This window comes from Sorex fumeus, unplaced genomic scaffold (genome assembly GCF_029834395.1).
Source record: "Sorex fumeus unplaced genomic scaffold, SorFum_2.1 ptg000052l, whole genome shotgun sequence".
NCBI classification, from domain to species: domain Eukaryota; kingdom Metazoa; phylum Chordata; class Mammalia; order Eulipotyphla; family Soricidae; genus Sorex; species Sorex fumeus.
In genome coordinates, this window is record NW_026606109.1 from 1,243,237 (window position 1) to 1,257,413 (window position 14,177).

Genomic DNA, 14,177 nt, shown 5'->3' on the forward strand with positions numbered 1-14,177 from the left:
TGTTCGTGATTTGGGGTGTCATGGGAAGTGTGGCTTTTCCCTGGAAGGCAGGTGGGTACGGCTGAGCTGTGCACCCCAGAAGCATATGTCCTCAGAGAGGAGGCCTTTGGAGGGTTTAAGGGACAGAGGCGTTGAGCCATGGGCGGGTGTCCTAGGGGACGAGCAGGTGCAGGAGCCGGGGACGCCACACAGGCACGCGGCAGCGTCTGCCCCTTGGGGTTTGCCCTATTGGGGTGATCTCACCCCTGAGACCAGCCACTATCCCCAAATCTCAAAAGCGGTGGGAAACTGCTCTCCTGGCTCCATCTCGAACCCCGCTGTGTGGTCAGCAGAGGTTAGTGCCAGGGCCTCTGGGTGTCCAGTGACCACTCAGACCACCCACTGGGTGCCAGGACATCACAGGTGATCTGGACAGAAGCAGGAAACGGTGATGGAAGCAGAGGTGGAGCCCTGAACGCACACGTGTGCGGGGGGATGGATCTCAGCTGTGTCGGGATGCTTTCACCTGTGCTGGGTGGATCTCACCTGTTAGGGTGATCTCACCTGTGTTGAGTAGATCTCACCTGTGTGCGTGGATGAATCTCACCTGTGTTGGGTGGATCGTTCCTGTGTGCGGGGATGGATCTCACCTGTGTTGGGGTGATCACACCTGTGTGTTAGGTGTATCTTACCTGTGTTGGGGTGACCTCACCTGTGTCGGGTGGATCTCACCTGTGTGTGGGAATGGATCTCACCTGTTGGGGTGATCTCACCGGGCTGCAGTGCCTGAGTTACTCTCAGGGTCCTGGGTCTTCCTCAGCCCACACAGGGCAGGAGCAGCCCGCCCTCCCCGACACACCTGCCCAGCAGGGCCGTCTCCGGGAGGCACTGGGGCAAGGGCACTGTGTGCAGGAGCTTGGGAGAGCGTCTGGAGGGTCTTTATTGGCTGTGCGGGTGCGACAGGGGCCGCGGCTCTGAGCAAGCCTGGGCGGGGGCAGGCGGGGGACAGGTACGCGCTGCCTGCCGGGGAGTGGGCACCGGGGTCCTGAAGCAGTGGCTGCCACGTGGCCTCACAGGCGCTGAGCAGAGGGGCGAGGCCTCCGGGCGTGGACTCTGCTCCCCGCCGGGGCTCACGCACGGAGCTTCAGCCGGTGCCACGGTCACGCAGGCAGAGTGGCCCCCCCAGGGCTGCACAGATGGTGGTCCCTGCAGCCGCGGCTCGGGTGGCGTGAGGCGGTCCAGGGCTGCATCTTTGTGGGCTGCCCTGTGGCAGGCCAGACGGGGCCTGAGCGTGCGTGTGTGGCACGTGGACTGGGCCCTGTTGTGCCTGGCCGAGGAAGCCCCTTACTCTGGCAGCCGAGACCGCAGTGCGAGTTCCATGGGGCCTCGAAGCCCCCAGACTCCTTCAGAAAGGCTCTGACTCGATGCGGAAATGTCACTGGGTAAAGCAAGTTCCCAGACTCTGCACCGCCCCAGCCGGCCCAGAGGGCGGGTGCTGAGCTTGCCGTGGCTCTCGGCCTGCGCGGGGGAGGGCAGGGCTGGAGTGGGTGCTGGTGCTGGCGTGTGGCCCAGGCCGTGTCACTGCTCGACGCCCGCCTCTCCTTCCCCCAACCTCGGCGGGGCAGCAGCTCCCCCTTGGGGCGCAGCCTCGGGCCTCAGAGGTTCAGTCTGCGGCTGGGGTTTGGGCGGCGCGGGGGCTGCAGGGCCGTTTCTGGGGAGGGGTTGCTGCTCCAGCACTCTGCAAGCGCGTGGGGGCGGCCGGGGCCCTGGAGGCCGTCAGGGGCGTCCGGAAGCACAGCCCCTGAGCTGGTCCACGCCGGGCCCCTGCTCACATGGTGAAGGACGAGGCGTTGTCGTCCGGGGTCTCACTGACGTGCCTGGAGCAGGGCCGGCCGGCCGCTGCCCCGCGGCCCCCCCGCAGGTCCTTCAGCAGCTTCAGGAAGTAGGAGCGGAAGCGCTGGCCCACGAAGGCGTAGAGCACGGGGTTCAGGCAGCAGCGCACGAAGGCCAGCGCCTCGGTCACGGTGGCCGCATAGGCCAGCAGCTTCTCGCTGCGGCAGGAGCGGCCCACCTGGCCCAGCTGGGCGGCCTTCACCAGCAGCACCGTGTTGTAGGGGATCTGGCAGGCCAGGAAGACCAGCACCACGGCGGCCACCACGCGCACGGCCTTGTGCCGCTGGGCGTTGTGGGCCTGCAGCAGCGTCCGGAGGATGAAGGCGTAGCAGAAGCTCATGCAGCACAGCGGCAGGAAGAAGCCCACCAGCAGCTGCAGGCCCAGGAGGCCCAGCTTCCAGCGCATGGGCTCCTGCACGCCCAGGAAGCGCGTCTCGCACGCCTCGCGGCCCTGCAGCGGGTAGCTCTCGAAGAAGACGAAGGCGTAGCTGGACAGCGCCACAGACAGCAGCCACACGACCAGGCAGATGGCCCTGCGGTGCGCCAGCATCTGGGCGCGCAGCCGCAGCGAGCGCGGGGCCTGCACGATGGCCACGTAGCGGTCCAGGCTGACCAGGGCCAGCAGCAGCATGCCGCAGTGGAAGTTGACCGTGTACAGCCCCTTGACGAGCTTGCACATGGCGTTGCCGAAGTCCCAGCTGCCCTGCGCGTGTGCCATGGCCCAGAAGGGCAGGGTCAGCAGCAGCAGCAGGTCGGCCACGGCCAGGTTCAGCAGGTACACGTCGGTCATCGACTTGGCCTTCTTGTACAGCGCGAAGGTCAGCACCACCAGGGCGTTGCCCAGCAGGCCCGAGACGCAGAGCAGGGCGTAGGTACTGGGCAGGAAGAGCTGGGAGAAGGCCCGCACCTTGTGCAGGAGGCAGGGCTGGCTGTCCTCGTACTCCTCGTACGTGGTGTTGCTGTTCTCGTCCAGGTACCAGTCTGCAGGCGTCATCTCCTGCAAATGGAGCAGAGCAGAGCCGGTGTCGGGCCCGCGGCGCCCGGCAGCACCCTGGGGAACGCGGCACCCAGCCCGAGCCACATGCTCACCTCGATCATGGCGGCTGGCGGCGCGGGCGGCGAGTTCCAGGAGAGGCCGGCCTGGCGGGGAGAGCAAACCCGCATCACAGCCGGGCCTGGGGCAGCGAGGGCCCCTCCAGCCACGGCCCTGAAGGAGCACGGCGGTGCCCTGCGCGGCCAGCCTGGGACAGGCAGGGACCGAGTGCCGGCCTCGGAGCAGGGAGAGTGGACAGGCCTGCGCGGGTCAGCGGCACTCAGCAACGTGCACGGCCTCAGGGACTAGACGTCAGCAGGCACATACACAGCTCGGTGCCACCTCTGGCCTCAGTCTCGCGAGGAGCTGCAGAGTGAGCGTTCTCATTCTCCGCCCACGCGCGACCCCCTGGCGGGACCGTCTCAGACGCACGCACGAGTCGTGTGGCAGGGCCCATGCAAAATGCCACCCACAGCTGACACTCTCGGACACGGCACCACGTCACCCAACCCCGCCACGTCCCTCATCTCTCCCCGGGTCTGACTCAGAGCTCACCCACCCACCATCCCCCGGCTCTCACGCCGTGGCCTGTCAGACTGGACGTGGTGGTGGCTCCCTGCCTGTGGACAGACCGGCTGAGGTCACACCCTCGCCCAGTGCTCTGGGCATAGGCCCGGTTTCCCTCTGGACGTTTTGGACGTTTGTCCTTTCCTGCTTTGCAGAAATGGACCCTTCCTCTTTGGGCATTTCACGGGCAGCATCCAACCCATGTGCTGCTCTCTGTAGCTCAGGGCTCCGTGGGGACGGGTTGAAAGACAGACGGGTGTCCTGTGTCCGCAGGGCACCAGAATCGCCACCCCACAGTCTGCCAGAGCCTCACCCTGTGAGGACTCCTGGGTCCAGCCTGCCCGTGTCCCCTGCCAGCCCCGACTGTTCCAGCCCCCTCCCCACCTGGGAGAGGCTCTGAGCACATGCACCCAGGCGGTGCTCAGGTGAGGGCAGAGCTGGGGGCTGGGTCCACACTCGGCGATTCTCAGGGCCGACTCCTGGGTCTGTACTCAACGGTCACTCCTGAGGGGCTCAGCTGACCATATGGGCACAGGGGCCCAGGAGAGCCGCACACAAGGCAGGCAGCTCCCTGTCCACTGCCCATCGTTGGCCCTGCTGGCCTTCAGTTGGAGTTTTCCAGAATCTGTTGGTCGTTTTGATCAGCTGCATCTTCCTCCAGGTGTGGCCACAAACAGTCCCCAACCCAGCAGTGACCCCAACTGAGCCTGGGAGTAAGGCAACACTGTGTTCCATGGGTGACTAGCCTGCTGTCCCGTGTGAGCGGGCACCGCTGGCTTCCTGCGGGCGGGCGCTGCACCAGCACTCAGGGCTGGGCTTCCAGGCACCGCACCAGCCTCCATCCTGTCAACAGGGCGTGGCGTGGGGGGTCAGACACGGCGCCCACTTCCCACTCAGAGGCTCACCGATCTGTATCGGGCCCCCAGCAGGTTTCGAAACAGCCGTGGCCCCTGGACCAGTGAACGGGGGGCAGGTCTGGGTGCAGGAGGAACTGCAGCGAGGACGAGAGGTCTGAGGAGCTGTCCCTGACCCCGCATCCCCCGGCCCCCCATTGTCTCTGCTAGGACCCAGGCAGCCTGCTCCAGGGAAAACCTGGAAGCTTCCGGAAGAGGCACGTGAGGGTCCCCAGCAGCTCTGAGCCTGGATGCACCCCACAGCCTGCAGCCCCTCCCCCACTGATGCTGCAGCATCCCGGTCTCCCGCGGAGACCCTGCTCTGGCCTGAGAAGGGGCCTCGGGCAGCCTGAGGCCGACTGTCCCTCAGGGCTCAAACTCAGCCCCCGGGCGGAGCCATAGGACGGGGTGGGCACTGCCCTGCACCCGACCTACCTGGGTTTGATCTCCCGCACCCCACGTGGTCCCCAAGCGCCACCCAGAGTGACCCCTGAGCACCGAGCAGGAGTGAAGCCCGCGAGCATCTCGGGTGCACCCCAAAGGGTGACGATGGAGCGAAGGGTTAGCCAGCGTGTGGCCGCGAGGCTGAGTCGGGAGATGGAGGCTCCTGCAAACCTCCTCAGCAGCCCCCGTCCCACTGCCCCAGCTGGGGTGCTCCCAGGCCAGCGGCCAGCACCAGCCCGGCCTGGCCCCCACGGCCCATGTCCCCAGCACTTCTGCCCCGCCCGCTGCCCCCTCTAGGGTCCTGGTTGGCAGAAGCAGCGAGAGCGAAGCCCCAGCAAGCTCGGGACCCCTGAGATGCCGTGAAGGCAGGAGGAGGGGTCGTGGACCCGAGCAGAGGGGCGCAGCCGCACCCCCGAGCAGCCAGACCCCGGCCCTACCTGGGGGGCAGGCCAGGCGCCGTCCAGGTCCCGGGGTGCGGGCAGGGAGCTGAGTGGCCCTGCTGACCCTCCTGCCCCCAGTCCGTGCCCCGGGAGCTGTGACCTGGCCCCGGCGTCCTTCACGGGAGATCGGAGCGGCGTCTCCCCTGGCTCTCGAGGATCCCGCGGGCCGGTGGGGCACGATCTTCCTCAAAGTTAAAATTACCCTCTCATTTGCATGCCGAGCACCAGAAACCTGGGGGCGGCGAGACGAGACGGGGTGTGCCGTCCACAGTCCTCAGGCTGCTCCAGGACCCAACGGCAGGGGCCTCGCCTCGGGCGGGAGGGGGGTCCGAAGGGGCAGGGGTGGGGGTGGGGCACACGAGCAGTGTCTCACCTGGGCAGGGGGCCCGTCTGGCCAGCTGAGTGTGGATGGGGGTGGGGGTGCAGGTGGGAGCAGGGGCGGGTCTGCAGGAGAGCACTAGGAAGCAAGCAAAAGTGCGCTTGACCTGGGGTCGCCTGGCCGCAGGGCAGGGGCCAGAGGCCGCTCCCAGGGGCTGTCAGGCCCACTGGCCTGGGACGCCCCTGGCCTGACGGGGCAGGAGAGGGGGAGGGGCGCGTGCCTGGCAGAGTGGTCCTGCGGGCACTGCAGGGGGCAACCTGAGGTGAGACCGTGGGAATGGCCAGACCGGAGCAGGACATGCGGGACCTGACAGACCCCCGAGCCTGAGGCAGAGGGCACTGGCCCCAGGGGGAGGTGCTCAGGCGGGGTCACCCGGGAACCGCTCACCCGCTCACCCTCACCCGACCCTCGGCCATGCAGTCAGAGCGAAACCTGAGAGCAGTGACTTCCTCACAGCCGCCCCCGGGAGGGTGGAGTGGGGCGGGGGTGGGGGGGGAGAAGGAAGGGGTCCGGGGGGCCTGAAGACCCCCGCGCAGAGGAAGGTGGGAGCCCCCCAGACCATTCTGTCCCAGAACTGGGGACTCGGAGCCCTGGAATCTCCCAAGTTCCCCCTGTGGCCGCTGAGGGGAAGGAAAAGGCTTCACTGGGGGCGGGGCACGGGGCTTTCCAGGGTTCCCAAAGCAAAAGGGGTCGGGTCACGGGGGGGGGGGGGGAGACGGCAGTGGGGGGCCCTGCGCCCCCGTCTTGCCTTTCTGACCCTCCAGGCAGAGTGGGGCCACAGGGGCCTGAGCTCTGAGGAGGACACAGCATGGAGAGAGCATGCAGCAAGGAGTGAGCCCCGAGCACAGAGCCAGGAGTGAGCCCCAAGCACGGAGTCAAGAATGTCTGTCGGGGCTGGAGCAATAGCAGAGCGGGGAGGGCGTTGGCCTTGCACGCGGCCAACCCAGGTTCGATTCCCAGCATCCCATATGGTCCCCTGAGCACGGCCAGGATTAATTCCTGAGTGCAGAGCCAGAAGTAACCTCTGGGCATCGCCGGGTGTGACCCAAAAGGCAAAAAAAAAAAAAAAAGTCTGTGCCCCCACACCCAAACAAGTGAAGTGGCCTGGGGCTGGGGGAGGCTCCCTGGCTGACCACAGGCTCTGCAACCAGGTGCCGGGGTCTCAGCTGAGCTCACAGGAATGACCCCAAGCACCACCAGGAGGCCACTGAGCAGCCTGTGGCCCCATGTGGCCCCGTGAGACCATGCACCCATAGGACGGCCAGCAGAAGGCGGCAGGGCCCAGGGCGGCTGGTCCTGCTCTGCCCAGTCCTGTTGCCCACAGCCCTGCTGTGTGATGCTGCCCTCAGGGTGGGGGGCCGGTGCAGGGTCCCACCCCTTCTTCAGGGTTGGGGGCTTCCTGGAATCTGGAAACAGGGCCAGCCCGGGCAGGGTCATCCTGAGCCCAAGGTCCTGAGCACTGGGCGCAGGAGCCCTGGGGGTTCGTCAGCGGTGGGGAGGGGAGCAACAGGCTGGACCTGGGGCCGTGGGGACACTGAGACCCTCCCCCGGGTGGTCTCTGTGGGGAAAAACGTCCTGGGTCCCTCCTCCCCACCTGGAAGGTGGCCCCAGAGGCTGTCTGAGCTCAAGGGAAGTTTCAGCACAGGTGCGGACCCACTCAAAGCTGGAGCACTATGGCCTGAGAGCCTCCGGGCCGTCCTTTCATAGACCAGGACGGTGGCGGGGCTGGGCGGTGGCAGGGCGCGGCCCGGAGACGTGGCTCTCACACTTGAGCTGGCCGCCGCCAGCGCTGCCCCCAGCTGCTCCTGCGTCTGTGCGGTGCAGAACACAGCGTCCACGGCTGGCTCCGTACAGGTGTGAGCCACGGTAGACCACGGCAGCCGGGTGGCACACGCAGAGGCTGGGGGAGCGGCCGGGCTCTGCCGAGGACCCCGAGGTCCAGCTGCCGCCACGCTGCAGGGACCGGCAGGAAACTGCCCCCAAGAGAGCCTAGTGTGTGCTTGCCTCGCCGTGCCGAGTGTGGGTCCACGTGCGCGCATCTTTTGTGCATATACATGCCGTGTGCGTGTGATCACGGGTCCACCTGTCCTCATGTGTGATCACTGTGTGGTTACACGTGCACATTTATATGCTGTGTTACATGCTCATGTGTGATCATGTGTGCACATGCCTGTGCACATGTTTGTGTTATCCTCCTGTATGTATGTGCATGCGTGTCGTTTGTGCCATGTGTGTATGTGCATGTGTCATTTATGTGTTGTCTGTGCATGTGTGTGATTTATGTGTCATGTGCATACATGTTCATGCATGTCATTTACGTGTGATGTGTTTGTGCATACGTGTCATTTATGCATGTATGTGCATGACAGGTGGTGTCACCCCAGGGTCCACCTCACTGGATATGGGGCTGAGGAACTTTCTGCTCTCTGAGTTGCGCTCTGACTGCACGGACGGACAGATGGGCTGTGCAGTTCCTGAGACCTGGGACGACCCTGCCCTTCATTTGTGTGTCTGTGTGTGTGTGCATGTGTGTCATTTGTGTGTCTGTGTGTGTGCATGTGTGTCATTTGTGTGTCTGTGTGTATGTGCATGCGTGTCACTTATGTGTCTGTGTGTATGTTCATGTGTGCCATTTATGTGTTTATGTGTCTGTGTGCATGTATGTGCATGTGTGTCATTTATGCGTGTGTGTATGTGCATGTGTGTTATTTATGTGTCTGCGTGTATGTGCATGAGTGTCACCTATGTGTCTGTGTGTATCTGTGCCCCCTGCCCCCACGGCTTCAGCACGCAGTGAGCTGAGTTGGCTCTGGCTGGTGCTGGTCACTTCCTGCCGGCCTCCGGCCCCCGAGCTGAGCTGGCTCAGGCCCCTTCTCCCCAAAGCCATGGGAACCTGTGTGTCCCCTTCACCTTCGGGCCCCCCTGAGACAGATGGCCACCACTCCCCAGCCCCACCGGGAGCCACGTTCCTGGGCCCGTCACTGGGGCCTCTGCCGGCCTCGTGCACGCGGCGACCCTGACTCGCGTCTGGTGCCTCAGAAGGGCCAGCAGACAGGCAAAGTGCTCCCAGAGGACACGGTGCCGCCGGGGGCCATGGGGACGAGAGGACGTCAGCCCAGCTGCAGGGCTGACCATGGAGCGGAGGACGCCGGGCCCTCCGGGAGCGCACGGGAGCAGGAATGTTCTGGAAAGCTCCATGGGCTGGAGCTGGTAGGTGTGGTGAGGGCTGAGGCCGGCTGGGTCTGCAGCACCTGGGGTCCCCTCCCGAGCCGCCTCCGAGGACGACCACCTCCCCTCAGAGCTGCCCCTGCCGCTCGGCCCTCTCCCCTGGAGACAGTCCCGACTTGGGAAGCCTTTGCCCAGGGAAGTGCCCCTTAGCTGTCAGCACACTGGCGGCTTCCTGCTGGAGGGGCCTTCTGGGGTCATCATGAGGCCCCGGTCAGCTGGCCACTGGCCCCGCCTGCCGCAGCAACATTCCCCAAAGAGGCGGTCTGCCCCCTGGCCGGGTTCAGGGGCTAGTGCGAGGCTCTGTGGTCCAGCTTCTCCCCCAATGTGGCCACAGCCTGGCCGTGTCCACCTCCAGCCCAGACGGCACTGGCCCTGCCCAGCCCAGCCCGAGAGCAGACTCCCTGAGCAAGCCGCACCCGACCCAGCCTCACCCGCCGGCTGCACCGAGAGAGGTGGAAACCGAGGAGACACTGTGCCACCCGCCCTGGCCGCCGCACCCTGGGCGGGTCTCAGCTGTCCATGCCTCTCTGCACACTCACCTGCCCTGGCCCTGGGCTGGTCACACTAGAGTGCAGACGTGCTCTCCCCAGCCGCTGCCTGAGCCCTGGACACTGGCGTGGACCCTCCAGCCAGCGTTTCTGCCCCTGAAAATCAGGGGTGCGGCCTGGACCCTGCGTCCAGCCTCACTGGAGTGGGCCTTGGGCACCCCAAGGTGTCACCGCACCCTCTGGAGCTCCTGCCTCCTGCCGCCCCTCCTCGCGTGGCCTCGGCTCGGTGGCCGCCCTGGGCCTTCTCACGCCGCCCCACCGGGCCCCCAGGGCTGCTGGTCCCCTTCCCACCTGGGGCTCGCGGGGGTTGGACCTGTCCAGCTGCGCCCTGAGGGCGTTCCAGGCCCATCCCCTCCCGGCATCTCCGGGTGCAGGAACACGCCTGGCGCCCGCGGGGGTCCGGGACCAGAGGGAGAAGCAGGGTGTCTGCCCCAGCAGGAGGCCCGGGAAGAGCCAGGCCAGCCGCCCAGAGCCCCGACCCCCGCACTCACCGCCCTTCTGGAAGGTTCTCTCCTGCTCCTGCCTGCAGCTGCCGTGAAGCTGCCCTGCGTGGCTGCCCCTGAGGCCCGTGTCCCGTGCCGGGCGTGGCAGAGCCGCTCACCGCAGCCTGGCTCTGCTCCAGCTCAGCCCTCGAGGCGGGGACGGTGGTGCTGGAACTAGGTCACAGGTGCTGGCGGAGACACAGACCTGCCTCTCAGGGTTATTCTGGGGGAGGTTTCTTGGTTCTTGGAAATCACCCGGCTGGGAGGGAGCGGGTTCTCTGGGGGCGTCACCCCCTGCAGCCACACCACCTTGGGCTCTCCGAGGAAAGTTTCGAAAGCCGGGAACTGCGGGTGGGACCCAGGTCCACACCGGGCGCTGGGGGCCTGTAGGCACCCCGCCCCCGTCTGAACCAGCCCCTGGAGTCTGCGCTGAGGGGGTGGACGCAGGCAGGCGGGGGCCTCTGCCTCTGCCCAGAGCAATGCGTCTGACCCACAGTCCCGTCGTCCGAGATGCAGCGTCCACACACGAGTGCGTCTGGAGTGGAGGCCAGGGACAGCGGCCGCCAGGAGGGGAGGGTGGGGCGGCTTCTGAGACTCCCCCGTCACTGACCGGAGAGTGACCGTGCATGGTTGGCCTGAGTCAGAGCCCTCCGGCCAGCGCTTCCCCTGGTCTCCGGGCGGCCTGGTGGGAGCTCACGTCCTCATTCCCCGGAAGCCGCAGGAATCGGCCAGCCTTGGGCCGTGGCAGACGTGGGATTCCCTCTCCCCGCAAAGGGCTCGCCGGCCACTGGCCCTGGGCCCGGGTGGCCGCTGCCTCGCTGCCACAGAGCTGTCAAATGAAGAGCCCTGACACGGGCTGGGGCAGCAGTGGTGACCACCATAATTCGCAGGTCCCCTGTGGTGCCCTGCAAGGAGCTGCGACCCAGGGCGGTCCACCAGAGCCCAGGGCTGGTCAGCGCCCATCACAGGACGCTCCTCTCCGCTCTCTGCTGTCGGAGGGGAGGCTGCCACGGCGATGCGCAGGGCTTCCTCCTGCCTCCCTCAGGAATCGCTCCTGGCGGTGCTTGGGGGGCCGACTGGGAGGCCGGGGATCGGACCCGACCCGGGTCAGCCGCGTGCAAGGCCAGCGTCCTCCCCGCTCTGCTGTGGCTCCGGCCCTCTCCGTCTCCCTTCACTGGCAGTTTTTCCTCTTTGCCACAGGCCAAGCATGCGGGGAAGGTGAGAGCAAGTCCCGTCGATGCTGCTGCCCCTCTGGAGCTCCAGAGGCAAGGTCAGAGGCGTGTCCACCCGCCCTCGGCTCCGCCTGGCCACCCCAGGCATCCGGGCCCTGTGTCCGCAGGTCCATCCAGCCTGGGCTGTTCCCACCCCCTCGGCTCCCTCAGCCACCCGAGGCTGCCCCCACCTGCACACTGGCCTCTGCACGCTGGGGGCCTGTCCCTCCCCAGGGGCTTTCCCGGCACAGTGCTCGCAGAGGCCAGGCTCATGCAGCTATGCTCGGCCTGCCGGTCTTCTCCGCCCGGAGCTGAGAGGGGCTGGGCGGTGTCCTCTCCCCTCCCTGTGGTGGAAGAGCACTGTCTGAGGGGCACCTGGTCCCAGCTCCCCCTGCTGCCTGTTCCTTAGTCCCTCAGCACCAGCTGGGCGGAAGCTGCTTTGAGCTCTGCCGCTCCCTGGGCCTGGCAGGGCCCGGCCATGTGGCCTCCTGGGAACCAGGGGCTTCAGGGGCACGAAACCCAAGTGCTGGGTGTGACCGTGCCCCTGAAGTGCTGCCTGCCTGACTCTGTCCCCTGGGCCGGGCTCCGCGGGTGCTGGGGGCTGCCCACGCACACACGCCGATGCCTGTCACGGGCCTGTGGACACTGCCACCCCTGAGACCCTGGAGTTTCACTCGGCTCTGAGGGCTTCTCCGGGTCCTCGCACCCACGACCAGAGCCCTCCAGCCAGCGGCCAGCATTCCCAGACATGCCCTGTCCCCACCCAGCCCCACACAGCCCTGCCTCAGCTCACCTGACTCTGCCCCGTCCACCCACGACCGTCCTCGGCCACAGACTTGGGTCCCTGGAGGCTGACCACAGGCTGTGACAGGGCAGTTGGGCATGGCCACACAGGAGGCACACTGCTCGAGTCAGGGACACCGCGGGGACAGCCCGGAGGGCCTCGCCACCTGGCCACGGCCCTCACGACCTCCTCGGGTCTGCCAGCCACCGAAGAAGCATCCTCGGCAGCCACGCCCCTCCCAGACCCTTGGTCAGTATTTTGTGTGTCCCCCCCCCCCCTCCACGTCAGACTTGCCATTGAACTTGTCAACTTCCCTGCCACTTGTTGCCCAGTTGTTTCCGAGTGTCTGACGGCCCCTGCCAGATTATCAGATGTGGCATCACACGTCTCACATGCACTGCAGGATGGTGAGCCCAGGGGGTTTCGGCCCACGAGCCTCGAGGCGGCTGGTGGTCCGGGGGCTGCCTCCGACTCAGTGCTCAGTGCTGAAACACCAGCATACAGAGACGGCCTAGGACCGTCCACTGCCACTTGCCCACCTCAGCACCTGTCCAGTCTGCAGAGTGCCGAGCCCCATGTGTGCTGGGCCACGTGCCTGCTCCCCGGGGCCCATCCACACCTCCCTGGTCAGTCCGAGCAGGTCACTGACGAGTCCTGGCTGGTCAGTACCACTACGCAGCGGGTCTCGTTAGTTGTCAGCTGGTCTGGGGGGGCTCGGGTCTGACCAGGCCTTTAATCCGTTTTGATCTGACTTCCGCCTGGGTCAGAGGTCAGAGTTCATGTTCAGCACGTGCCGGCCAGTTTCCCAGCTCCACCTGTTGAAGGTTTCCTTGCTCCACTTCCCATTTTTCGCCCCTTTACCAAATCTCTCCTTCGCCCGAGGGGAGAGACCCACATCTGTGTCCGGCCCGTCCCCCGCCGCCCTCTTCGCTCCCCTTGTCCCCTCTCCCGGGATCAGCAGGGAGCCCCAGGGTGCCCCCACAGAGCACTTAGTCGGAGGCAGCCTCTCGGACCACTGGCCGCCTCGAAGCTCGTGAGCCCCAAGCCCCAGGCTGACCGTCCCGCGGTGCGTGTGAGACGTGTGATGCCACATCTGATTACTGGCAGGGACGTCTATGCCTGTCGTCTCTATATGACTCAGCCCGGCAGCTCACAGGGCGGGGGCTTGGGGTGTACCTGTGCCAGCCAGGGCTCTTCACTGGCGTACCCTGTCCTATCTGCGCCGTCACCTGCTGCTCCTACACCAGGGCCTGCCAGTCCGTAGATCCTCTCGAATGAAAATGGCACTTCAGGGGGCGAGAGTGACAGAACAGCGGGGAGGGCGTTCGCCTTGCACGTGGCCAACTCGGTTCTAGCCCCCGGAATCCTATTTGGTCCCTCAAACCCAGGAGTAATTCCTGAGTGCAGAGCCAGGAGGAACCCCTCAACATTGCTGGGTGTGACCCCTGCAAAAAAAGAACCAAAAAAAACAAAAATCAAAAAACCACACACAGAACCCAGCACCTGACTCAGCGTCCATTGTCCCCTGTGGCCCTGTCACTGCCCGGGTTCTGGGCCTCCTTGTCAGGAGGCTGGGCTTGTCCTTCTATCCCAAGACCCTGGTGGTATAAAGTAGGGCTGTTTATCTGAGGGCTTTCTCTTTTCTTGATTTATGCATTCGTAGCCAACAAGCCCGTTTAGAACTGCTTTTGCCAGACACCTCTTTAAATGTCCTATTTCCCTTCTAATTTATCTTTTTTTTTCTTTTTTGGGCCACACCCGGCGATGCTCAGGGCTGACTCCTGGCTCTGCACTCAGGAATCACTCCTGGCAGTGCTCAGGGGACCATCTGGGATGCTGGGAATCGAATCCTGGTCGGCAGTGTGCAAGGCAAACGCCCTCCCCGCTGTGCTATTGCTCCAGCCCCTCCCTTCTAATTGATCTCGTCATCTATTTCTTTTAACCTCCTAAAGTGAATCTTTATTTTGACACCAGGACTTACCGAGTTGGTCCCAGTCGAGCCCTGGCCCGCCCAGGCTGCCCCCTCGGCCCCTGCTGCTAAGCTGGGCGGTCGTGCTCTGGGTGTCGGCTTCAACTGTCACCGACTGCGGTTTGGATGTAGAGCTGTGCCACCCTCTAGCCGCCCAGAGCCCGGGCGCCTTGGCCCTGCTGCCCGGCTACTCCCCCTCAGGCCCTTCCTCTCTGGGCCAGGCCGGTCCAGGCCTCCCCCACCACAGCACATCTCCCCGACCACTCTCTGGGCCTCAGGTAAGTGAGTCTGTCTCTGGCTGACCACTGCACACAGCATCACCCAGCC

At 65.6% G+C, this 14,177-nt stretch overlaps 1 protein-coding gene across 1 annotated transcript; it reads right to left on the bottom strand.

The window, feature by feature from the left end:
- Nucleotides 1-1,807: 1,807 nt before the first annotated feature.
- Nucleotides 1,808-13,400, bottom strand: CCR6 (C-C motif chemokine receptor 6). The gene is made up of 8 exons (XM_056124918.1): nucleotides 13,385-13,400; nucleotides 13,058-13,167; nucleotides 11,891-11,959; nucleotides 10,178-10,231; nucleotides 7,395-7,581; nucleotides 4,378-4,463; nucleotides 2,962-3,012; nucleotides 1,808-2,869 (listed from the first exon to the last, which is right to left on the bottom strand). The coding sequence occupies exons 1-8, from the start codon at nucleotides 13,398-13,400 to the stop codon at nucleotides 1,808-1,810; spliced, it is 1,635 nt and encodes a 544-aa protein (XP_055980893.1).
- Between the last annotated feature and the right edge of the window lie 777 nt (nucleotides 13,401-14,177).